At 46.0% G+C, this 26,881-nt stretch overlaps 2 protein-coding genes across 2 annotated transcripts in view; one reads left to right on the top strand and one right to left on the bottom strand.

The window, feature by feature from the left end:
* The window catches only part of LRPPRC (leucine rich pentatricopeptide repeat containing), a 171,348-nt gene extending 152,582 nt beyond the window's left edge, over nucleotides 1-18,766 (bottom strand). The window contains exon 1 of the mRNA XM_054021384.1: nucleotides 18,584-18,766. Within this exon, the coding sequence (XP_053877359.1) occupies nucleotides 18,584-18,711 (128 nt within the window). The 5' untranslated portion in view covers nucleotides 18,712-18,766. The remainder of the gene's footprint in view (nucleotides 1-18,583) is intronic.
* Nucleotides 18,767-18,862: 96 nt separating this feature from the next.
* LOC128833460 (uncharacterized) lies at nucleotides 18,863-22,278 on the top strand. Its single transcript, XM_054021385.1, has 2 exons — nucleotides 18,863-20,704; nucleotides 21,656-22,278. The coding sequence occupies exons 1-2, from the start codon at nucleotides 20,320-20,322 to the stop codon at nucleotides 22,171-22,173; spliced, it is 903 nt and encodes a 300-aa protein (XP_053877360.1). The 5' UTR covers nucleotides 18,863-20,319; the 3' UTR covers nucleotides 22,174-22,278.
* The last annotated feature ends 4,603 nt before the right edge of the window (nucleotides 22,279-26,881 follow it).

Below are 26,881 nucleotides of genomic sequence, written 5' to 3'. Positions count from 1 at the left end.
TAAACAAAAACAAAAGCCAGTTATGTCAGTTAATGAGCAAAGGATCTATTGACACTTAAAAACCTCCTTCCACAAAATGTTAATTCCCTTCTACTAACATCCCCCACCCCACCCCAAAAAAGCCAAAACCTTTTACAGATGACATTCAATGCTGATTTAAACCAGTGTAGGCAGACTACTGTATCGTTTGAAGAGGGGGTAGGTGGGTGGTCAGTCAACTAAGAATTGCATAAAACTGTATATTTCTCATATTGTCAAATGTCTGCCTATTTGGGGCGTCAGGCTAAACTGATTATAGCTTTGCCTAAAAATGGTTCAAATGGTATTTTTGTAAAACAAAAAGTTTTGAAGCAAGGAATACGATTTCCCCAATAGTTGTAGACAACTCTTCTGAAGAGCAATAAATGAGGCAGCAAGCAACAATAGCACTTTAAACTGGTTATAAAAGTTAACAAAGAGGGCTGAACAATGTAAAGATTATAAACCTAGAAGATATTTTTTCGTCTTATAAAATTACACTATTACATCAGAGATATGGGGGAAGGGATAGCTCAGTGGGTTGAGCATTGGCCTGCTAAACCCAGGGTTGTGAGTTCAATCCTTGAGGGGACCATTTAGGGATCTGGGGCAAAAAATCTGTCTGGGGATTGGTCCTGCTTTGAGCAGGGGGTTGGACTAGATGACCTCCTGGGGTCCCTTCCAACCCTGATATTCTATAAATGGATATAAAAGAAAACACATTGTAGCAACCAAAGATTTTTTTTAATTTATTTCCACAGCACTAAGGACTAGGAAAATATGACAACTATAAAAAATCCATAAAATCTCTTAACTGTTAGAAATTCTTGTTCTGGAATCAGAATGGTCCACACAGAGTTAATCAGGAACAGCTATTATGCTTTAAATTCACACCCTACCTTAATCCACACTAACTTTCAAGTGTAGATAAACCCTGAATTATCGTTAGGGCCCTACCAATTTCACAGCCATGAAAAACACGTCACAGACTGATAAATCTGGTCTTGTGTGCTTTATCCTATACTGCACAGACGTCACAAGGGAGACCAGTACTTCTCAAATTGGGGGTCCTGACCCAAAAGGGAGTTGCAGGGGGTCCCAAGGTAATTTTAGGGGAGTCACAGTATTGCCACCTTTACTTCTGTGCTTCCTTCAGAACCGGGTGGCCAGAGAGCAATGGCTGTCGGTCCGGCACCCAGCTCTGAAGGCAGCACCCCACTAGCCGCAGTGCAGAAGTAAGGGTGGCAATACCATGTCATCCTTACTTCTGCGCTGCTGCTAGCAGTGGCTGCCTCGAGCTGGGCTCCCAACCAGCAGCCACCACTCTCCAGCTGCCCTGCTCTGAAGGCAGCACCACCTTCAGCAGAAGCAACGTAGTAAAGGTAGCAGTACCACACACCCCTCCCCAAAATAACCTTGTGACCCCACACACAACTCCTTTTTGGGTCAGGACCCCTACAATTACAACACCATGAAATTTCAGATTTAAATAGCTGGAATCATGAAGTTTACTATTTTTAAAATCCTAGGAACGTGAAGTTGACCAAAATGGACTGTGAATTTGGTAGGGCCCTAATTATATTGATGTGGTCCACAGCCAATATACAGACAAAAGTATGCACTGAACTGTACTCAGCAGGTCCTCATTGTGTGCATATGTTTTCTGAAGCGTGTGCTAAAGTCATTCTTGCAGCTACGCAGATTGGCCCAGATCATCCTCCTCTAGATCCCTTGCACAGAGGAAAAAAAACCAAAAACCAGATTCTGCATACTGAGAAAAGAGGGGCTCACTGGCATCTACAACTCTGGCCCCTCCCTCTAAACCCTGCAAAAAGCATTCTTGGGTCCAAAGTGATAACTGGGCAGGCCAGGCACACCAGGAACCTTAGGTGAAAGAGGCAACACAGACAGAGGTGCAATATCTTTTCTGACGTGCCCCTCCACAAATGGATCTTGGTGGCAACCTGAAAGAGACTTTGGAAGGCCAGCTTGACTGTAAACATTTGAGGAGCAAGGGACAGTGCAGTTCCACCAGGTTTGTGGACAATTCCACCCAACAAAAGGGACAGTGTGAGGAATCTCTTTGAGGAACCCCTCTTGAGCACCCACCTGCAGATTTTTTCCACAGGCAGGATGATTTAACACTATAAATTGGAATGGAGGCAGGGGGGAGGAAAGACTGTCAAGAAAGTGTTTACTTTCAAATCCAAACAGAAAAACAATTTTTAAATTCATCAATGTTTGGGAGGTGAAGCTCTTAAAGTTGTCCTCCTACCACCAGACTGCAGAGTTTTACACAGTTGATGGGGCCACAATGCAATTAGTGCTTTATCAATTCACACCATCTTACTAATGACACAGTCAAAAGAAATATCTGAAATCAATTCTTTTGAGCTAAAAGGAAAAAAGATCCTATGCATTTGAGATCATATCTAGATTTCACGGATTTCAAACTAACTAAAGTCAGTCGTGTTTGGGAGAAATAAGATTGCAAAATATTTTCAGAGTTAGGGTATGTCTACACTACGGGATTAATCCGAATTTAGATAATTCGGATTTGAGAAACAGGTTGTATAAAGTCGAAATGAGTGCGGCCACACTAGCACAGTAATTCGGTGGTGTGCGTCCAAGTATCGGGGCTAGCATCGATTTCTGAACTGTTGCACTGTGGGTAGCAATTCCATACCTATCCCATAGTTCCCGCAGTCTCCCGCGCCCATTGGGATTGTGGGTTAAGATCCCAGTGCCTGATGGGACAAAAAACATCGTCGCAGGTGGTTCTGGGTACAGCCTCACTTCCTCCCTCCCTGCATGAAAGCAACAGACGGCAGACAACCATTTTCGCGCCTTTTTTCCTGGGTGGGTGAACACTGCAGACTCCATACCACGGCAAGCATGGAGCCCGCTGAGGTCAAGACAGCACTCATGAATATTGCAAACACCTCGCGCGTTCTCGTGGAGTTTATGCTCAGCCAGGACCAGAAAAACGAGGCGAGGAGGCAGCGGCGGCGGCAGCGCAGCGACAAGCATGATGAGGACATGGACACGGACACGGACACAGAATTCAGTGAAACCACAGGCCCCGGTGCTTTGGAGATCATGTTGTTAATGGGGCAGATTCTATCCATGGAACGCCGATTCTGGGCAAGGGAAACAAGCACAGACTGGTGGGACCGCATAGTGTTGCAGGTCTGGGACGATTCCCAGTGGCTGCGGAACTTTCGCATGCGTAAGGGCACTTTCATGGAACTTTGTGACTTGCTGTCTCCTGCCCTGAAACGCCAGAATACCAAGATGAGAGCAGCCCTCACAGTTGAGAAGCGCGTGGCGATAGCCCTGTGGAAGCTTGCAACGCCAGACAGCTACCGGTCAGTCGGGAATCAATTTGGAGTGGGCAAATCTACGGTGGGGGCTGCTGTGATGCAAGTAGCCAAAGCAATCACTCAGGTGCTGCTACGAAAGTTAGTGACTCTGGGAAATGTGCAGGCTATAGTGGATGGTTTTGCTGCAATGGGATTCCCTAACTGTGGTGGGGCAATAGACGGAACCCATATCCCTATCTTGGCACCGGAGCACCAAGCCACCGAGTACATAAACCGCAAGGGGTACTTTTCAATGGTGCTGCAAGCACTTGTGGATCACAAGGGACGTTTCACCAACATCAACGCGGGCTGGGCGGGAAGGGTTCATGACGCTCGCGTCTTCAGGAACACTACTCTGTTTAAAGGGCTGCAGCAAGGGACTTACTTTCCGGACCAGAAAATAACCGTTGGGGATGTTGAAATGCCCATAGTTATTCTTGGGGACCCAGCCTACCCCTTAATGCCATGGCTTATGAAGCCATACACAGGCAGCCTGGACAGGAGTCAGGAGCTGTTTAACTACAGGCTAAGCAAGTGCAGAATGGTGGTAGAATGTGCATTTGGCCGTTTAAAAGGTCGCTGGCGTTCATTATTGACTCGCTCTGACCTCAGCCAAAGAAATCTCCCCATTGTTATTTCTGCTTGCTGTGTGCTCCACAATCTCTGTGAAAGTAAGGGGGAGACCTTTATGGCGGGGTGGGAGGCTGAGGCAAATCGCCTGGCTGCTGATTACGCGCAGCCAGACACCAGGGCGATTAGAAGATCACACCATGAAGCGCTGTGCATCAGAGAAGCTTTGAAAACCAGTTTCATGGCTGGCCAGGCTACCGTGTGAAATATCTGTTTGTTTCTCCTTCATGAAAACCCTCCCCCTTTACTGACTGATTTTCTGTAAGGAACCCACCCTGCCCCTTCCCCCAGCTTTCTTTCAAACCAAATAAAGTCACTATCATTTAAAAATCATTTATTCTTTATTAATAGATTAAAAAAGAGGGAGGGAACCCGGGTGGTATTTGGGAGGAGGATTGCTGGGAAGGAAAAAGCCACAAAGAAAAGGTTAAAAAAATGACAGCCTTTTGCTTGGGCTGTCTACTGGGGTGGAATGGGAAGGTGTACGGAGCCTCCCCCCCCGCGTTCTTACACGTCTGGGTGAGGAGGATACGGAACATGGGGAGGGGGGAGGGTGGAACAGGGGCTGAAGCGGCAGTCTGTTTTCCAGCAGCCGTTCCTGAACCTCCACCAGACGCCGGAGCAGCCCCAGCGTTGCATCCTTCATCCTCTGGTCTTCCTGCCGCCATCTCTCATCTCGATCGTCCCTCCTCTCCTCACGTTGGTCCCTCCTCTCCTCACGTTCACTGACTTCTTTCCTATACTTTGAAACTGTTTCCTTCCACTCATTCAGATGAGCTCTGTCACTCCTGCTGGATTGCATAATTTCAGAAAACATGTCCTCCCGCGTCGTCTTCTTACGACGCCTTATCTGTGATAACCTTCGGGATGGAGGAGGGAGGCTTGAGGAATTTGCAGCTGCTGTAGGGAGGGGAAAAAACAGAGAATTGTTTTAAAAGCTACATTTTGCAGAACAATGCTTATACTCTTTCACGGTGACCAACACTGTTCACATTACATAGCACATGTGATTTCTGTGCAAGGTCGCATTTTGCCTCTTAATGCTGAGTGCTTGTGGCTTTGCTGCTAGAGATCACAGGTCTGGGCAACAGAATTCGGCTTGCATGCGGCCATGGTAAGCCATTGTTTTACAGCTTCTGCACCCTCCTTTCCCACATACCAAGCATAGCCTGTAGAGTGCTGCAGAAGCCTGGCCAATCTCAGCCAGTTGGGGGGGGGGGCAAGGGGGGGGGGCTTGTCTGGGCCCCTTCAGGCAAGTAGAGTGCTGCGGTTTTTCTGTTAACATTCAGCAGCACCAGAAAACAAACTAACCCCCCCCCCCCCGCCATGAATTCTCTGGGATGATCACGGTACCCTCCCCCCACCGCGTGGCTGGTAACAGGGAAGATCCCTGCTAGCCAAACGCGGAAAACTTCAGGGCCAATTTCCCATCTGCGCTTGGCTAACTGCAGGGAAGGATTTATTTTCCGCCACAGGCAAACAGCCCAGTAGGAACGGCCACCTCTGTCCCCTTAATTAAGTTCCCGTATTTCAACCAGGTTACCAGGAGTGATATCACTCTCCTGAGGATTACACAACAAGATAAAGAACGGATGTTGCTTGAATGCCAGCAAACACCGGGACCATACGCTGCCAGGCTTTGTCAGGCAATGATACCAGATTACTTGCTGCAAGCATGGCGTGGTCAAGTGTCCTACCATGGAGGAGGGAATAAGGATGCACTGCCCAGAAACCTTCTGGCAAGGCTTTCGGAGTACCTCCAGGAGAGCTTCATGGAGATGTCCCTGGAGGATTTCCGCTCCATCCCCAGACACGTTAACAGACTTTTCCAGTAGCTACAGACTTTTCCAGTAGCTGAACTGACCGCGAATGCAAAGTCAGGCAAAGTAATCATTAAAAACCGTTTGCTTTTAAAACAAGTTTTATATTTTAAAAGGTAAACTCACCTGAGGTCCCTTCCATGGGGTCAGAGTCTTGGGTACTGGCTTGGGAGGGTACTTCAGTCAGGGTGATAAAAAGATCCTGGCTGTTGGGGAGAATGGAGTGCTGTGTGCTCTCTGCAAGCTCATCCTCCTCCTCCTCCTCCTCCTCTACCCCATCGGCAGAATCCTCAGGCGTCGAAACTATCCCCGACCCAGAATCCACGAACAAAGGTGGGGTAGTGGTGGCAGCCCCCCCTAGAATTGCATGCAGCTCGGCGTAGTAGCGGCATGTCCGCGGCTCTGACCCGGAGCGACCATTTGCCTCCTTTGTTTTTTGATAGGCTTGTCTGAGCTCCTTGACCTTCACGCGGCACTGCTCAGAGTCCCTATTGTGGCCTCTCTCCATCATGCCCTTGGAAATTTTTTCAAAAGTTTTTGCATTTCGTCTTTTAGAACGAAGTTCTGCAAGCACTGAATCCTCTCCCCATACAGCGATCAGATCCAGTACCTCCCTCACGGTCCATGCTGGTGCTCTTTTTCGATTATCAGCCTGCATGGTTACCTGTGCTGATGAGGTATCTGTGGTCACCTGTGCTCTCCACGCTGGGCAAACAGGAAATGAAGTTCAAATGTTCGCGGGGCTTTTCCTGTCTACCTGGCCAGTGCATCCGAGTTCGGATTGCTGTCCAGAGCGGTCACAATGATGCACTGTGGGATAGCTCCCGGAGGCCAATACCATCGAATTGCGGCCACACTAACCCTAATTCGAATTGCTAAAATCGATTTTGGCGCTACTCCGCTCGTTGGGGTGGAGTACAGAAATCGATTTAAAGGGCCCTTTACATCGAATTAAATGGCGTCGTTGTGTGGACGGTTACAGGGTTAATTCGAATTAAAGCTGATAAATCCGAATTAAAGTCGTAGTGTAGACCAGGCCTTAGACAAGAGGAATAACAGTACAATAAAGCTTCTTTTTTTTTTTGGTTTGTTTGTTATGTTAACCCTTAAAATGACTAATCATCCTAGGAGCAGTTTTCTGCCCAGGCAGCTTATTTATCAGTGACCTATTTGCCAGCCAACAATCATAAGCCATTACATTTTTAGTCTCACCCCAAGCTCTTTTCCATATCTACCTGTACATAAGGACACAAACAACAAAGGAAAATGGTATGCACTAGTAGCTTGGAATGCTACCTGAAAGTTTGACACACTACTTCAAGTCAAGGTTGATATCATGAGTGACCATACTCTTCACAAGCAGCAACATATGACTATACTATCATCCTAATGCACAAGGATTTATGCTTGCAACTTCCATTAGCATTAATGGGAGATGCACAAGTAAGGTTTTGTCTACACTACCCACCTTTTAGTGACACAGCTGTGCCATTACAGCCGTGCTGTAGAGAGCTCTCCCGCCAACAAAAAAAAATTCCATTTCCAACGAGCGGCAGCAGCTTTGTCGGCAGGAGAGCTCTCTTGCCAACATAGAGCTGTTCATCCCGCGCTTTTCGTCGGTAAAACTTTTGTTGTTCAAGCATGTGTTTTTTTAATACGCCTGAACAACAAAAGTTTTGCTGACGAAGTTCCAGAGAAGACAAAGCCTATGTCTCTGTTCCTCGATATAAGAACATAAATCTTAGTTTCAATTCTAATAAAATCCGGTCATCATTCTGCAAGGACACTGACCTAACAGTACATATACTGAAAAGTTAAATACATTAACTCTTATGCCAGACAGCTCATCCATGCCTGCAAATATTTTGTATCTACATTTCACATCTACAGTTTATACGAGTGGTCCTCAAACTTTTCATGGTCACACTCCCTCCCCCAGAGCAGGGGGTCAGGAGCCGGGGGAAAAACGTGGACAGGGACAAGGGGACTGCAGCTGGGGCCACGCGTGGGACCAGGAGTCGGGGAAATGGCTGGGAGTGGAGCAGAGCTGGGTGGCGCTCCCGCCCCACCCCCCTGAACAGGGCTGCGCCCCAGAGTTTAGGAACTTCTGGTTTATACACTGCCTTTGCAAACAATCTTATCAAGGATCCTTGCATTTAAAAAGCAGCTAGCTCTTTAAAGCTTTTCTATAGCATCAAGGACGATTAAACTTGACATATCTGCAGTAGAGTTTTGCATACTACCAACTGTCAAATTTAGAACTCAGATCTGCCATAAAATGAAGTATATAATTGGTTACTAAACTATCCTTGCTCAAAAGTTAGCCTGGTGGTCCATTTTTTAAATAGGGGAAAAACCAAGACTTGGCACAAGTCTGACCTAGTATAAAGCAGAATACATTGCTTCTGTAATCAGAAATGCAATTAGTACATTTGGCTGACAGACACAGGCTTATAAACATTGCAAAAAATCAAAGTATTTATTGACAGCCATGTTCAGACATTAACTCATCAATTTAAAAATTGCACAAATTTGAACCTTTTAGGCAGCAGAGGATGGAACCCATTACTCCTCGGGGAATTTTGCATCATTGTGTTTCATGGCCCCCGCCGATGTCTTTGCTTACCCGCAGAAAAATGACTTCTGACGGGGAAGCAAAGGGAAGCCCAAAGAGCAGTCATGTGCCCACTCCCTGGCAGTGCAGACTCGTCAGAGAAAGAGAGAGAGACAGACTGCCCTCTTGCTCACTATTGCAGGACACACAGCGTGGAGCGACAGAGCTTTGGGGTATTTCTGAAGAGGTAGGCATGAGACAGGCTCTGTTCTCCCAGGCAGAGGAGAACGTAGCAGCCGGCCTGCTTAGTGAATTCCCACAGGAGTATAAAACAGGTATAAAATTTTAAGGCTCCTTTACATTGCCAGAGTAGTGTAAAGGAGCCTTATTGTAAAGGACAGTGCGGCCTTATAAATGCTTATGGTGCTTTAGTGATTAGAACTGGTCTAAATTTTTGGACTGAAAAAACTTCCTATCAAAATGTGCTCCATGGACTATTTGCTACTGACGTTTTTGGAGATGGCCAGTAGTCAGTATACATTGTGAGTTTGAGTCCCCAGTCCTCACTTGCTCTTCAGTTGCTTATGATGTAACACTGAGCATATGGCTGCGTATATTTGTTGACTAATAATTAGAAGGGTCAATACTAGCTACATTATTACCCACAGGGAGTTTGGGGATTTCCTCCACTGCTCGCCACTCCCGTTCTACATCCATTGTATTGTAGTTTAAATAAATTACCAAAATAGCTGAAACTAGATGGATTAGACTGCATTATTTTGACAACAAAATATTCAGGATTTTGCAAAATGCTGTTCACAGAATTTTTAATATTTTTGTGCAGAACTTTTAATTTTTTGACACAGAATTTCCCAGGAGTAACCCATTCACCTCAAATAAAGTATTCTTACACTGGTCTGACTATACTATTTTTTTTTTTTTAATTATTTCATTTGAGATCATAGAAAGAGGAACAGTTACACAGGAATCAGAGTGTGTCAAATGTTATCACAGATAAAAAATCAAATTAAAACTCACTAGGTTATAAACAACTCAGTACACAGGAAAGCTGAGTTTGATCTTTTTTACAAGTTAATATTTAGCACAGCGATTACAAATTCTTAGTAAATTTTCCTTCTAGGGCTGTCAATCGCAGTTAACAAGTGATTAACTCAAAACAAATTATTTTTTTCAATCGACTTAAATCGTGATTAATCACAGTTGTAATCACACAGTAGATGTTTTCACCCCTCAGCTAATTTATAAGTATTTTTTGATTTTTCTACATTTTCAAATATATTGATTTCAATTACAATACAGAATACAAAGTATTCAGCATTCACTTTATATTATTTTGATAAATATTTGCACTGTAAAAAAGAAACAAAATAGCATTTTTCAATTCACCTCATACAAGTACTGTAGTGCAACCTCATTACCGTGAAAGTGCAACTTACAAATGCAGATTTGTTTTTGTTATATAACTGCACTCAAAAACAAAACAATGTAAAACTTTAGAACCCACAGATCCACTGAACCCTACTTCTTGTTCAGCCAATTTCTAAGACAAACAAGTTTGTTTACATTTATGGAAGATAATGCTGCCCGCTTCTGATTTATAATGTCACCTGAAAGTGAGAACGGGTGTTTGTATGGCACCACTGTAGCTGGCATTGCAAGGTATTTACATGCCAGATATGCTAAACATTCATATGCCCCTTCATGCTTCAGCCACCATTCCAGAGGATATGCTGATGATGCTCGTTGAAAAAGTCTTGATTAAATTTGTGACCGAACTCCTTGGGGGAGAATTGTATGTCTACAGCTCTGTGTTTTACCCGCATTCTGCCATATATTTCATATTACAGCAGTCTTGGATGAGAACCCAACACATGCTGTTCAATTTAAGAACATTTTCACCGCAGATTTAACAAAATGTAAAGAAAGTATCAACGTGAGATTTCTAAAGTTAACTACAGTACTTGACCCAAGGTTTAAGAATCTGAGGTGCCTTCCAAAATCTGAGAGGGCCGAGGTGCGGAACATGCTGTTGGATGCAGAAACTACAAACCCCAAACCACCAAAAAAGAAAATCAACCTTCTGTTGGTGGCATCTGACTCAAATGAAGAAAACGAATATGTGTCAGTCTGCACTGCTTTGGATCGTTATCAAACAGAACCCGTCATCAGCATGGAAGCATGTCCTCTGGAATGGTGGCCAAAGCATGCAGGGGCATACGAATGTTTAGCAATACATTGCAAATACCTTGCAACTCCATCTACAATAGTGCCATGCGAACAATAAAGAGATTGCACTACAGTACTTGCATGAGGTGAATTGAAAAATACTATTTCTTTTATCTTTTTTACAGTGCCAATATTTGTAACCAAATATAATATAAAATGAGCACTGTACACTTTGTATTGTATTGTAATTGAAATCAATATATTTGAAAATGCTGAAAACATCCAAAATACATAATAAATGGTATTCTATTATTAACAGTGTGATTAAATCTGTGATTAATCGTGATTTTTTAAAAATCTTGTGATTAACTGCGATTCATTTTTTTAATCACTTGTTAGCCCGACTTCCTGTACACCCAACTAATCTTCATTATAAATATCAATACATAATGCCAACAAGATAGAAATATTATAATATGAAATTTAGACCTAATTGGGACATTAGTGGTTCAGTCAGAATTAAGATAAACTTTTTCCACACACTACAGAGATGTGCCCCTGCAGGGAGGTTTGTATTTCACTTAGATAAGGCAGGATACTACCTGCAAAGAGAGCAATTTTATATTCTTTATTATGGATTGTGGTGCTTTAAATTTCAGGCAGAATATCTGAAAGCTACTACAAGTTCTGTTCGGTTATCCCCAAAGTGACAATGGACATCATTATCCCTGTAAAAGAACAAAGTCTCCGATGAGAGGACATGAAAATAAAAAATGCACATGAAGAATAGTAGGACAGTTTAGTGCAGGCTATACATTAAAGTTTGAAATTAAGTTTCTCCGGTAATATCAAAACAATCATACTGAATGCCTTCTCTGCATCTAATGCTAGCAGGCTACTTTTATCCTTTGGTTTAATGCAATTTTAGTGTTCCACCTATTATGATTTGTGTCCATTCCTGGGACAGAGCCAAATTGGTGTCAAGTGGTAGTAACTAAGCTAATAGTTTGACTAGATAAAATATATTGATCAGTACATTCTATAGTCTTCTGGATTTTTAATCATTTGTACACACAGTTATGCTGGCCTCCAAAACCGGAACTGGCCAATTTTCCCCATTCAAGGAAATAATAGAAGATTTTGAAGGATTTGAAGCACTAAGCTCCTGAAAAGATATACAGAACTTCTTTCGAAAGCCACCCAGACCTAGAGATTTGTCACTTGAAAGGGTTTCTTAGTGTTCTAAACTAATGTGCGATTTTTAAGTTCTACAAAAAAAGTATATATTTGCACTATAAAAGGAATTGCTGAGGGTTAAAGTTTTTTTGTAGACCTAAAACAGTTCTCTTGAGTCACCATCAGTTTATTCAGTTTATTCTATAACAATTACAGGGAATGAGTGGGATGGGGTATTTTTGAAAGCATATGGCTACATTTATTTCAAATACTTAAACCACCGCTGGGTGCGTGAGAGGGACAGGTTTGTCCTAGATTTGATAATATTGATGAGTTACACTTTAACTTATTCAGCTTGAACTTTTCCGATGCACTATTACTGATTTTTTTCCTGTAATTCTCATAACTGCTCTACAGCATAAAATAGGTGCATTAGTGTACATACCTTCAACTAAAATGCTTGAAAGGTAGAAGTTAGTTTTGCATGAATCATGACTGTGGTACTAAATGCTTTTGCCAAAGTCTTTTTCCACCAATCTGACCTATCACCACCCCCACTCCTCCAAATCCTTCAATAGTTCTGTCTCTTAATATAAAAATACAAGATTCTCATTCTCATCTGCAAGACCCTTTGCAGTCCTGCTACCATCAAAATTTCTCTCTTGTTGTCCTTCTCTAGTCCCCTTTCCTTTATTGCTCCCTTGGCTTCTCTTTCCTTCAGTTTTGGCTGCATGACTTTTTCGTCTCGTCACATATGCTTGGAACAGCTTTGATAACCTACACCATGAGGAACCTATTATTCTCCGCCATATTTCTGCTAAAATGCACAACTCTTCTGCCTCTCATCTTCAATAAACCCCACATCCTCCGCCCTGAATGTTGGCCTAGCCTTGTTTTATGTTTGCCTCACATAAAATACACCTCTATCCCGATATAACACGAATTTGGATAGAATGTGGTAAAGCAGTGCTCCGGGGGGAGGAGCGGGGGAAGAGGTTTGCGCATTCTAGTGGATCAAAGCAAGTTCGATATAATGCGGTTTCACCTATAACGTGGTAAAAGTTTTTGGCTCCCAAGGACAGTGTTATATCGGGATAGAGGTGTATCAGCACTTCCATACAAGAAGTGTGTCACTGAGGTTTATAAAGCTCTTTAGAAAGTAATAACACTTTTTCTTAAAAATAAAATACTAAAACTAATGGAATTAGCATCCATTCCTGCATTAAGAGTTGTATTCATTCTGCCAACCCAAAAAGACATTTTTAATTAACTACAGAGAAACAAACGTCATACCCGTTGACATTACTGTAAGTACTAGTGTTTAGCCAAATGGTTCACAAATACATTTAAAATGTTGAGTATATACTTCAATTAGAACAAAAATTCTCCTGAACTGTATTATAATTGGCAATCTTGTCAATATGAAATCCCGGTAAATAGTTACTGTTGGCATTCACTTACAACCATAGCTACACAATTTATAGATACAGCTTAAATACACAAGTACAAGAAAATACCAGTAAAGAAAATGGAATTTATTTATATTATAGTTGCAGCTAAAGACTATATTCAGGATTGAAACCTCACTGTGGGCATTGTACAAATGTAAATTGTGCTGTGACAGGGGCCATTTTATAAAGTAAAATTGAGACAAAATGTAAAGAATAGTCTCAGTGTTTTGCCAATACTGGCTTTTGCTATATATTGGCTGGGGAAAAGGAAATCACAACGTATTTGCTATACACTGAAAGTGAAATTGTTTCCTTGTACTTGCTTAGTGCACATCCTGGGATTAATCCACTCTCCAGTCATTTCTCATGGAAAAAGAGCACTGAATCCAATACAAGTTTTGCATGCAAAAGGAGAGCAAGATCAGGCCTCCAAGATGGTGTATACAATTGATCCAAGTCTCTAGACCAGGGATCGGCAACCTTTGGCATGTGGCCTGTAAGGGAAATCCGCTGGCGGACCGGGATGGTTTACCTGCAGCATCTGCAGGTTTGGCCGATCGCAGCTCCCACTGGCCGCGGTTCACCGTTCCAGGCCCACATTTCCCTGACGAGCCGCGTGCCACAGGTTGCCGATCCCTGCTCTAGACATTCAAATAATCTTGGAATGAAAGCTGCACTACAGGCACTTTTTTGTAACAATTTCATACAAGTAGGGGAGTAAGCTGCTTGGACCGTTTTGATGTCAGCTTGACGACATAAAAAACAGCACCAGGAAAATTGATTCCTTTATCAATGGTTAATGCCTCCTCCGAGTACCAACACTCAAACAAGCACCAATTAGCCCTTCTTCAAGAACACCCCACAAACCACCACCTTGATAACCCCACTAACCACCAAATGGTCATAACCCTTCCCCATTTATGTTTTGCTTTACAGAGCCTATATCACAATACCAGCTAGGCACTTGTTTATAGAAATTAAGACACGCTATAAGGAAAAGGTCATTTAAAAGGTCACAGTGGTGCCGCTCCAGTTGTATCTGTTTTCATGTGTAGGTATAGAACATAGACTGCATTAGTATTTTTCCATTGTCAGGAGATCAACAGCAAAGTCATCAAGTATGGATACTTATTTTATTATACGTATCAACAGTTTGATAGTGGACCGTGAGGCATTGCTTACACTCCGACAGGAATGGATGAGATTGTTTCAGTGGCACTGTTCCTTCTGTTGAAAGGTTTTGTGTAACCGCTTATTCATTCCTTATGTGGTCTCTCAAGATTCCATTCTATCACCACTCCTGGTCAGTGCACACGTGAGGCTATTAGAGTAGAGTGCTAAATCTTTGGGATCACAGAGCCATTAGCATGCTTATAAAGTCTGGTAATGCTGGTTGCCAGGAAGAAGAAACTAGAGAAATTGACAGGGATTTGTGACTGCTCCATCTGGTGCTGGAGTGCATCTACCTCTTGCCAAAGTGGCTTGCAATTCTGGACTCCCAGTCAGTCATACTGGCTCATTCTGCTTCCCCAACACCCACCTCCCCAACAATCTGAAGTTGGCCTGAAGGCTTTCTTTTTCCATGATGATTCAGATTTTGCCAGTCATCCACCCCGGCACCTGTAGGGTTAACTTCTGCATTCTTGTAATACCGTATTTGCCCACTCACTTAAAACAAGGTGTTTTTTTAATTATTATGTCAAACAACAGTTTTCCTCTAAGCATGAAGGCAGAAAAGTAGTTTGTACCCGGGCTACTATATTTTTATTCAAGTTCTTCAAGGCTGGGCTATTTCAAGATGCATCTGGAATGGCCCTGGATGGCTAAGCAGAAACTTCAATTACCACTCAGCAAGACAGGCCTTGCCAACCAAGTAGAGCAGTCAATATGTAGGACATTCTACAACCTATACTGGCTTCCTCCTACCTTTATAATTCTGGGTGCAATTCAAAGTGGTGGCTCTAAATTCTGTACAATTTGGAACTCTGCTTTCATTAGGGACTGCCTCTCTCTTCCCATTTACTACAATGATGGCTTAGAGAAGATAAAGAATATTTTCTGAGAGCCCGCAGAGATTCAGAAACAAGAACTGGAAGTACAGCATAGTCATTAGAAAACCAACTACTGTACTACTTCCAATTCAGTGGGAGTGGAATCTTGACGTCCAATGTTTTTATCTAGAGGATCAATTTTTTCATTCAAGTGCTTAAAAATGGGTTGGCAGAACACGAGAGCAGGAGTGACAGCAAGCAGACTAGTCCAGTTGTGAGAGTATTTCTATGCTAATCTATTTTTTTAATTGCTAACTTATTTAACTTTCACTTCTTAATAAAAAGAGTTCCAGGCTTTGTCGCCGGCCAAAAATATTTTTCCCTCCACTGTACGAAAGGAAAGTTTGAGAGAAGTTCAAAACACTCCGAAAAGGCTGTCCAAAACAAAACAAAAAGAACTTCCAATATTATGAAAAAATTGAGAGCCCCTGCTTTTGAACAGCTTTATCTATTACAAAAAGATCAGAACGCAGGAGGATGAAAGTTGAGGTAGAAGTAGCCATCACTAAGAAGTGCCTCTGAATATTCCAGTGAAGTATAATTTTAATGTGCCTATGCCTATATTTATACAACAACATAAAAACAGCTATACTGAGTCAGACCATTTGCTATCTAGTCCAGTATCCTCCCTTACAACAGTGGCCAGTGCCAAATGCTTCAGAGGGAATGAACAGAACCGGGCAATTATCAAGTTATCCATCCCCAGGTGCCCTGTCCCAGTTTCTGGCAATGAGAGCCTTAGGGACACCCAGAGAATGGAGTTGCATCCCTGACCATCTTCGCTAATAGCCATTGATGGACCTATCCTCCCTGAACTTGTCTGTTTATTTATTTTTTCAAATCCAGTTACACTTTTGGCCTTCACAACAAGCCCTGGCAACAAGTTCCACAGGCTACCTGTGCATTGTGTGAAGAAGTACTTCCTTATGTTTGTTTTAAAACTGCTACCTATAAATTTCACTGGGTGACCACTGGTTCTTGTGTTATATGAACAAGTAAATAACACTTCTTCACTTACTTTCTCCACATTCATAATTTTATAGACTTCTGTCATATTCCCCTATTGGACTTGGAGATGGTTTCTATGAGACATCCCTAAAGCTGACTTCAGGCAGTTGGATGAGAGAGATGGCAGCTGCACAAACACTGTCATCAATAGCATCATGGCGCCCTCCCCCTACCACAGCACACTGGTCTGGATCCTCCGTGGGTTTCACAAAGGCCATCCCTGAGCAGCTGTAAGAAATATAGTGCCCAATCCATGCCCTTTAGGGAAATAAAGCAAGAAAGCTTTCAATCCTACTTAAGAGTTTACAATCCTGAAGTCTTTGTCACAATGAGAGGACCAGACATATTGAGGTGAAGGCTAAAACATTTCCAGCTCAACGCTCTACAAACTCAAAAAACTGGATCTGACAGGAAAGTGATAAGACTGATCCTGTGCCTAAAACAGAATCAGAGAAGGAAACTTGTGAATGGATCCCTCTCCCACACTTCTTAAATGGTCAAAGAGTTTGCAAATGGTACATTATTCCTTGCCACTGATAAAACCTAGAAGAAAGTATTGTTTCGCTAATAAACCCCTCTGTTGAAACCAAGTTTCGTAGTGACTGACACCACCCAACAGTATTAGATATAGCTCTCTTTACCTGTGCAAAGCTGCTCCCCTTCTTGACTAAAATAATTGAGGACAACTTAGGGAAAGCTACCCTTCCCATACAATAGAGAAAACTGTAGTTCCCCTCAACTTTTTATAGAAATTCAGACCACAGAGCACGCTGAGTAAGACATACTGAGATCAAAGTTTCTATGGACTATTTATATCAGCACTGGAACCTGCTGATGTCCAAAGCTGCACCTTCATAGCAGAGATAATGGCTTATTAGCTGCCTATGAGAAAAAACTCAAAATGTCTAAAGTTGCAAAGTTAATTAGTTACTTTCTGATGCAAGTGCAACATGCTGCATGGGTCTCATGGAAGCATGAGAATATGAATGTGCCTTACTGAACAGCCACATGAGAACAGTAGCTTGACTTGCATCTCTTGCTTTCCCCATTCAGTATTCATTTATGAACATCATTTGTAGTAAGAAGAACAGGAGTACTTGTGGCATCTTAGAGACTAACAAATTTATTAGAGCATAACCTTTCGTGGACTACAGCCCACTTCTTCGGATGCATATAGAGTGAAATAAATATTGAGGAGCTATATATACACACATACAGAGAGCATGAACAGGTGGGAGCTGTCTTACCAACTCTGAGAGGCCAATTAGATGAGAGAGGTTCCCAGGCATCTAGATTGAGATGGCTGCATGCATGCTCACTAGCACAAACTTGGGCACCTTGAGGGCTTTATCAGCGGAAATTTAAGGGTTTCAGGCACCTCCAATGTGAGATAGATGCTGAACTGGGGTTTAGCAGGTATGGTTGACTTAGCACCTAACTCCTTTTGTGAATCTAGTCTTGTCTCTCTACTTCTTTTTGTATAGTACCTACAACGTTTTAGTGTGTTCAGAATAATAATGGAAGTTGAACTCGGATACGTGACCATCCCACCAAGTGGTGGAAGCTGGAACTACCCCAAGGGAATTAGAATATCCCCAAGAAAATCAGGACAGAGGCAGTGTGGCTTTATGGTTAAGAATGAAGAGGGGGAAAGCCAGCTCGGGTTCTATTCCTAGCCCTGACCTGTTGCATGACCTTGGACGAATCACTTCACCTCTCCCTGCAAGCTTTCCCTTGGTCAGGCTATAAATAAGCTCTTCGGTAGGGAAGCTGCCCCCTCCTCTGTGCAGCTCCCAGCACAGCAGAGCCGTGTCTCGGGGGCCCTACGGCTGCTACTGTAATGGGAAGAGAGCTGTGCCAGCAGCAGCAGACCTAGTTTACTGTCAGCGTGCGACAAGCCAAGCTGCCCTGTTCCGGCCCCCGGGCCTAAGCTTGGCTCTGGCGAAGAGGTCACCATGTACCACGTGGCCGGTCCCTCCGCCCTTGACCAGCGCTTTACAGCCACAAAGGGGCTTGCAGGGGCTCAGGGAACCCCAGGCGGCAGCGCCCGCGAGGGGCGAGACAAGGGCTGCCCCGCCCGAAGGAAGGGACGGGAGCGGGCACAGGGGACACGGGGTCTCGAGAGCGCTGCCCGAGGGAAGGGGTTGGGCTGCCGCGGGGCCCGGAACGAGGGATCCGGGGTCGCGGTCCCACGGCCCAGGGATGGGAAGGGAAGAGAAGGAGGCAGAGCTGCAGGTTTGACCGGTCCCACGCGCTCAGCTCCGGGGCGCCCCTGTCCTCCCGAACGGGAGCCCGCCCGCGGGCCGCGCCGAGCCCGGGGACTCACCTGCCAGGGGCTCCCACCAGCCCTGCGGCGCGGGGCGAGGGGCGGTGGGCGGCGGCTCCCCGCGGCAGCCGAAGGAGGCGGGAGCAGAGAGGCCGGAGCCACCGGGTCGAGTTCAACAGCGCAGCCATTATCCTCACACACGCAGCGGGCAGGAGGAGCACGTGACCGCTCCAGACTCAACCACACTGAGCCTGCGGTGGGGGGGGGATAGAGGAGGGCACGCCCCTCGGCCCAACCCATCTCGCAAGGAGAAACCACTAACCTCAGGGGCGTGACAGTGTCAGGCTCTCTATAATTGGCCCCAATGGTGTCAATTTTCTCTCTGTTGGTCTCTGTTTCCCCCCTCCCAAATGGTACAGCCCCAGCACGGTAGGCGCGCGGTAGACCTTAACCCTGAGTTAGAACAGTCCGCTGGGCCGGCCAGAAACATGCCCGAAGTTTTCTGAACCAAGGCCCAGCGGTGAAAGGCAAGCAGAGAGCCTGGCAAAGGGAGGAAAAGAACGGGATGCAGAGGGAGAACACGCCGCGCTGGGCGGACGGACGCTTCCTCAGTCTCCGCAGTTTATTTAGGGACGGTTGGTGGTCGGCCCATAGCGGAACCAGGCCCCAGCCTCAGTCTGTCCCCGCGCGCCTGAGAGAGGAAGTCACGTGTCTGTGGCCTGATCCGCCAATCCTAGGGGAGGCGGCGGGCTCGCCCATCAGCGCGGCTCTCTCTGCGCCTGCCCCCCGCTGGGACAGCCTGGGGGCGGAGCTTGGCGGTAGGCGCTTGGGTGAGGGCGGGGCTCAGACACCCCGCGGCGCCGGGCGCCTGCGGAGAAGTCGCACTGAGGCGTCGGCCCGGGCTGTGCGCGCGACCCGGAGCCGTCACTGCTCTTTCCGCCCTCCCTCCCCACCGCGCGACTCCGTGTGACCGGCCTGCGGGAGCCTGGGCGATGGGTCTCGTGACAGGCTCTGTTCCCAGGCAAACCAGCGCAGGGAAAAGGCTGGGGATGCCCCGCCCTTGGGCATCAGCCCAGTGACTGCCGGCCCCGCGCAGCTGGGGGGAATGGGTGTGGCGGGGGCTGTCAGACCCGCAGGGCAGCGACCCTTGGCTTGTAAGCAAGTGTGTGCACTTGTAATGCTGGGTGCGAGCGGGCTACGTTTGCACCTTTGCTACTGATACTATTGTTTGGCTGAAGACAGTCTACTAGGCTACAATACTTCTCTTAGGCCTGGTCTACACTATGAGTTTAATTCGGATTTAGCAGCATTAAATCGAATTAACCCTGCACCTGTCCACACAACGAAGCCATTTATTTCAAAATAAAGGGCTCTTAAAATCGATTTCTGTACTCCACCCCGACGAGCGGAGTAGCGCCAAAATCGATATTGTCATTTCGAATTAGGGTTAGTGTGGCCGCAATTTGATGGTATTGGCCTCCGGGAGCTATCCCACAGTGCACCATTGTGACCGCTCTGGACAGCAATCTGAACTCGGATGCACTGGCCAGGTAGACAGGAAAAGCCCCGCGCACATTTGAATTTCATTTCCTGTTTGCCCGGTGTGGAGAGCACAGGTGACCACAGATAGCTCATCAGCACAGGTAACCATGCAGGCTGATAATTGAAAAAGAGCACTTGCATGGACCGTACGGGAGGTACTGGATCTGATCGCTATATGGGGAGAGGATTCAGTGCAAGCAGAACTTCGTTCAAAAAGACGAAATGCCAAAACTTTTGAAAAAATCTCCAAGGTCATGATGGAGAGAGGCCACAGTAGGGACTCAGATCAGTGCCGCATGAAAGTCAAGGAGCTCAGACAAGCCTATCAAAAAACAAAGGAGGTGAACGGTCGCGCCGGGTCAGAGCCGCGGACATGCCGCTTCTACGCCGAGCTGCATGCAGTTCTAGGGGGGGCCGCCACCACTACCCCACCTGTGACCGTGGATTCTGAGGCGGGGATAATCTCATCAGCTACACCTGAGGATTCTGCGGACGGGGAAGAGGAGGAGGAGGAGGACGAGCTTGCAGAGAGCACACAGCACTCCGTTCTCCCCAACAGCCAGGATCTTTTTCTCAGCCTGACTGAAGTACCCTCCCACCCCAGTATCCAAGACCACGACCGCATGGAAGGGACCTCAGGTGAGTTTACCTTTTAAAATATAAAACTTGTTTTAAAAGCAAGGGTTTTTAATGATTATTTTGCCCTGAGGACTTGGGATGCATTCGCAGCCAGTACAGCTACTGGAAAAGTCTGTTAAGTGTCTGGGGATGGAGCGGAAATCCTCCAGGGACATCTCCATGACGCTCTCCTGAAGGTACTCCAAAAGCCTTGCCACAAGGTTTGAGCAGTGCAGCCTTATTCCGTCCTCCATGGTAGGACACTTGACCGCACCATGCTTGCAGCAAGTAATCTGGTATCATTGCATGACAAAGCCTGGCAGCGTATAGTCCCGGTGTTTGCTGGCATTCAAGCAACATCCGTTCTTTATCTTGCTGTGTAATCCTCAGGAGAGTGATATGGCTCATGGTAACCTGGTTGAAATACGGGAATTTAATTAAGGGGACAGAGGTGGCCGTTCCTACTGGGCTGTTTGCCTGTGGCTGAAAAGAAATCCTTCCCTGCAGTTAGCCAAGCACGGGGGCGGGGGCGGAATTGGCCCAGAGCTTTTCGCGTTTGGCTAGCAGGGATCTTCCCTGATACCAGCCATGCGGTGGGAGGAGGGGTAAAGCGATCATCCCAGAGAATTGGATGGGGGGGGGGGTTAGTTTGTTTTCTGCTGCTGAAGGTTAACAGGAAAACCGCAGCACTCAACGGGCTTTGCTTGGTATGTGGGAAAGGAGGGCGCAGAAGCCGAAAGACAATGGCTTACCATGGCCGCATGCAAGCCGAATTCTGTTGCCCGGACCTGCGTCTGTGATCTCTAGCAGCAAAGCCACAGGCACTCAATATTAAGAGGCAAAATGCGACCTTGCACAGAAATCACATGTGCTATGTAATGTGAATAGTATTGGTCACTGTGAAAGAGTATAAACATTGTTCTGCAAAATGTATCTTTTTAAAAAATTCTCTCCTTTTTTCCCTCCCTCCAGCAGCTGCAAATTCTTCAAGCCTCCCTCCTCCGTCCCGAAGGCTATCACAGATAAGGTGTCAGAAAAAGAAGATGCGAGACGATATGTTCGCAGAAATCATGGAATCCACCCACAGTGACAGAGCTCATCTGAATGAGTGGAAGGACACGGTTTCAAAGTATAGGAAAGAAGCCAGTGAACGTGAGGACAGGAGGGACCAACGTGAGGACAGGAGGGACCAACGTGAGGACAGGAGAGACGCTCGAGATGAGAGGTGGCGGCAGGAAGATCAGAGGAGGCAGGATGCGACGCTGGGGCTGCTGCGTGAGCAAACAGACATGCTCCGGCGTCTAGTGGAGCTTCAGGAATGGCAGCAGGATAACAGAGTGCCGCTACAGCCCCTGTATAACCCCCTTCCCCCCTCACCATGTTCCATAGCCTCCTCACCCAGACGTGTAAGAACGCGTGTGGGGAGGCTCCGTACACCTTCCCATTCCACCCCAGTGGACAGCCCAAGCAAAAGGCTGTCATTTTTTTAACCTTTTTTTAGTGGCCTTTTCCTTCCCGCCGATCCTCCTCCCAAACTCCACCCGGGTTCCCTCCCTCTTTTTTAATCTATTAATAAAGAATAAATGATTTTTAAATGATAGTGACTTTATTTGGTTTGAAAGCAAGCTGGGGGAAGGGGGAGGGTGGGTTCCTTACAGAGAATGAGTCAATAAAGGGGGCGGGTTTTCATGAAGGAGAAACAAACAGATATTTCACACTGTAGCCTGGCCAGTCATGAAACTGATTTTCAAAGCTTCTCTGATGCACAGCGCTTCCTGGTGTGCTCTTCTAATCGCCCTGGTGTCTGGCTGTGCGTAATCAGCAGCCAGGCGATTTGCCTCAGCCTCCCACTCCGCCATAAAGGTCTCCCCCTTACTTTCACAGAGATTGTGGAGCACACAGCAAGCAGAAATAACAATGGGGAGATTGGTTTGGCTGAGGTCTGAGCGAGTCAGTAACGAGCGCCTGCGACCTTTTAAACGTCCAAATGCACATTCTACCACCATTCTGCACTTGCTCAGCCTGTGGTTGAACAGCTCCTGACTCCTGTCCATGGCTTCATGAGCCATGGCTCTAAGGGGTAAGCTGGGTCCCCAAGAATAACTATTGGCATTTCAACATCTCCAACGGTTATTTTCTGGTCCGGAAAGTAAGTCCCTTGCTGCAGCCCTTTAAACAGAGTAGTGTTCCTGAAGACGCGAGCGTCATGAACCCTTCCCGGCCAGCCCACGTTGATGTTGGTGAAACGTCCCTTGTGATCCACAAGTGCTTGCAGCACCATTGAAAAGTACCCCTTGCGGTTTAGGTACTGAGTACCCTGGTGCTCCGGTGCCAAGATAGGGATATGGGTTCCATCTATTGCCCCACCACAGTTAGGGAATCCCATTGCAGCAAAGCCATCCACTATGACCTGCACATTTCCCAGAATCACTACCTTTCATAGCAGCACCTTAGTGATTGCTTTGGCTACTTGCATCAGAGCAGCCCCCCTCAGTAGATTTGCCCACTCCAAATTGATTCCCGACTGACCGGTAGCTGTCTGGCGTTGCAAGCTTCCACAGGGCTATCGCCACTCGCTTCTCAACTGTGAGGGCTGCTCTCATCTTGGTATTCTGGCGTTTCAGGGCAGGGGACAGCAAGTCACAAAGTTTCATGGAAGTGCCCTTACGCATGCGAAAGTTCCGCAGTCACTGGGAATCACCCCACACCTGCAACACTATGCGGTCCCACCAGTCTGTGCTTGTTTCCCTTGCCCAGAATCGGCGTTCCATGGATAGAACCTGCCCCATTAACAACATGATCTCCAAAGCACCAGGGACCGTGGTTTCACAGAATTCTGTGTCTGTGTCCATGTCCATGTCCTCATCCCGCTTGTCGCTGTGCTGCTGCCTCCTCGCCTCGTTTTTCTGGTCCTGGTTCAGCATAAACTGCACAAGAATGCGCGAGGTGTTTACAATGTTCATGACTGCTGTCTTGAGCTGAGCGGGCTCCATGCTTGCCGTGGTATGGAGTCTGCAGTGTTCACCCAGGAAAAAAGGCGCAAAATGGTTGTCTGCCGTCCGTTGCTTTCATGCAGGGAGGGAGGGAGGGGTGAGGTTGTACCCAGAACCACCTGTGACAATGTTTTTTGTCCCATCAGGCACTGGGATCTCAACCCAGAATTCCAATGGGCGGGGGAGACTGCGGGAACTATGGGATAGCTATGGGATAGCTACCCACATTGCAACGCTCCAGAAATCGACGCTAGCCCCGGTACATGGACGCACACCGCCGAATTAATGTGCTTAGTGTGCTTCGACTTTATACAATCTGTTTCCCAAATTCGAATTATATAAATTCGGATTAATCCCGTAGTGTAGACATACCCTTAGAATTGAAAACAGACTAATGAGAGTTATAGGCAGTGGTAGGTAGCCCTGTCAATGCCAGAGTATTAGAGCAACAAGGTGGGAGAGGTAATATCTTTTGTTGGACCAACTTCTATTGTTGAAAGAGAGAAGGCTTTGAGTTTACACAGCACTCTTCAGGTCTGCAAATTATTAATGCAAATTATTGCAGGCATGAGCTAGAATAGATTAGTCAAGGTAACCTTTAAAAGATTAAAATGTGCTCCTCTTTTGTGCCCTCCCCCCAAAGAATTATCTGCCCTGGCTGTGGCACAGGATCTGCTCAAAAATATTTCCTCCTATGTTTAGAGGGTTCTGTCTAGAAAACTTGCCAACTTGGAAAATTGTTGTTAGAGTCTACTGTGATCAAACCATGTTAGATAACACTGGTCCTGCTTGTGTGGACTGAGTAGAGCAAAAGCGTACAGTAGAACCTCAGCATTACAAACACGTTGGGAATGGAGGTTTGTAACTCTGAACAAAAAGTTATGGTGGTTCTTTCAAAAGTTTACAATTGAACATTGACTTAATACAGCTTTATGTCTTTACTATGCTGAAGAAAAATGCTGCATTTAACCCTCTTAATTTAACGGAAACAAGCACAGAAACCGTTTCCTTACCTTGTCAAATCTTTTTTTAAACTTTCCCTTCATTTTTTTTGTAGTTCGTTTAACACAGTACTGTACTGTGTTTGCTTTTTTTTCTTTTTTTTTGTCTCTGCTGCTGCCTGATTGCATACTTACAGTTCCAAATGAGGTATGTGGTTGACCAGTCAGTTCATAACTCTGGTGTTCGTAACTCTGAGGTGCTACTGTAGGTAGTTTGTTTTGGTTTTGATAACGTTTTTCATTTATGGCCTGGTTCTGAACTTAGTTAAATCAGGAGTAACTCCAAAGATAATAGAAAAGTTTCACTTCTGCAAGAATGGTGTGAGATCAGGATCTGGCTCTTCAAGGGTTGTATTTACTAATTATTTTGATAGCACCTGAAGTGTGTTAGGGCAGCGGTGGGCAAACTACGGCCCGCAGGCTGGATGCAGCCCATCAGGGCTTTGGATCTGGCCTGCGGGATTGCCACCCCTGTGGCGCCACAGGTCCCGTACTGCTCCTGGAAGCAGCTGGCACCATGTCCCTGCGGCCCCTGTGGGGGGCGCAGAGGGCTCTGTGCACTGCCCTTGCCTGCAGGCACCGCCCCCCACCGTTCCCATTGGCTGGGAACGGGGAACTGCGGCCAATGGGAGCTTTGGGGGAGGTACTCACAGGCGAGGGCAGCGCGCGGAGCCTTCTCCCCCTCCCCCCCCGGGACCACAGGGACGTGGTGCTGGCCGCTTCTGGGAGTGGCGTGGGGCCAGGGCAGGCAGGCAGGGAGCCTGCCCTGGCCCTGGTGCGCACCGCTGCCATCCCGGAGCCGCTCGAGGTAAGTGGCAGTGGGCCAGAGCCCTCACCCCGAACCCCTCCTGCACCCCACACTCCAACCCCCTGCCCTGAGCCCCATGCCGCACCCCCTCCTGCACCCCAACCCCCTGCCCTGAACCCCCTCCCGCACTCCTCCCTGCACCCCTGCCCTGAGCCCCCTCCTGCACCCTTCAACCCCCTTCCCTGAGCCCCCTCCTACACCCCGCACTCCCTCCTGCACCCCAATCCCCTGCCCTAGCCTTACATTCATGGCCCTGCATGCAATTTCCCTACCCAGATGTGGCCCTCGGGCCAAAACGTTTACCCACCCGAGTGCTAGGCATTACAAACAAAAATAAATCACAATCCCTGCTCCAAGGAGCTTACATTTACCTGTTTATAATACAAAGGGGTCAGTCTAAACCACGGTAAATGCTATTATGGCCAAATCAAGTTAATAGACCTTGTTAAACTCAGGCCTGATCTACACTTAAAATTTAGGTCAACAATAGCTAAGGCGCTCACAGGCTGTGCCCCTATAGTTCCCATAGCGTAAACATGGCTTCAGTTGTTTTGGCTGTGCAGATAAGCCCTAGCACACAAAGATTATTAGTGTTTCACTCTAAAGTGATACCAGTAGGCACCATCTGGGATTCCAGGATGCAATAGCAAAACCTGATAGCATCTAGGATGACCTACCAAACCACCCCCAACTCCTGCAAAAACCAGAACAGTTGAAAAAGATTGTAACTAGGGTTCTGTTCCATGGTATAATTTTGCATCTAATACATTGCACTTCCTATATTATAGTTTTGCATGTTAAAGCTAGTTCTGGGATTTAACTATAAACTACCAAATTAGACAAGAAAGTACATGTCTAAGTTTAAATGACTATTTTCATAGAAATACATATAATAATCTTTACCATATGTCATGTATTATAACGACTCCAGGGGGCAGATTGAATTTATCAAGTCAATTACAGTCCTGTCTGTTTTGATTAACAATCAGCCATGATCTGTTATGCTGTACAGTAATAAGTCTTATAAGTCCACTAGTTAAAGAGACTAAAGGCCTGATTTTCAGAAGTACTGAGCACCTGCATTCTCCAGTGATTTGAAATGGAGTTATGTGTACTCAGCATTTCTGAAAATCAAGCCATAAAACATATGAGTAGTGACAAGTACCTTCATATTTTGTATGTTCATTAAGCCTTGATTCTGCAATCCTTACAATGAGTAAGTATCTTAGGATGAGATCCATGAAGGGGCTTAGGCTTTGCAATGTAGAGCGTCACAGTGCCTAACTTTTACATGCCTGGAAAGTCACAGGAACAACCCTGCAATCCATAAAGTCAAGCTACGTTCCCTATACAATGAATAGGGAGCAATAGGCAGCTAAGAATGGAATCCACAAAA

The sequence above is a fragment of the Malaclemys terrapin genome, chromosome 3, assembly GCF_027887155.1.
Source record: "Malaclemys terrapin pileata isolate rMalTer1 chromosome 3, rMalTer1.hap1, whole genome shotgun sequence".
Lineage (NCBI taxonomy): Eukaryota > Metazoa > Chordata > Testudines > Emydidae > Malaclemys > Malaclemys terrapin.
The sequence above is the reverse complement of the archived record's forward strand: the minus strand, read 5'-3'. Positions and strand labels throughout refer to the sequence as shown.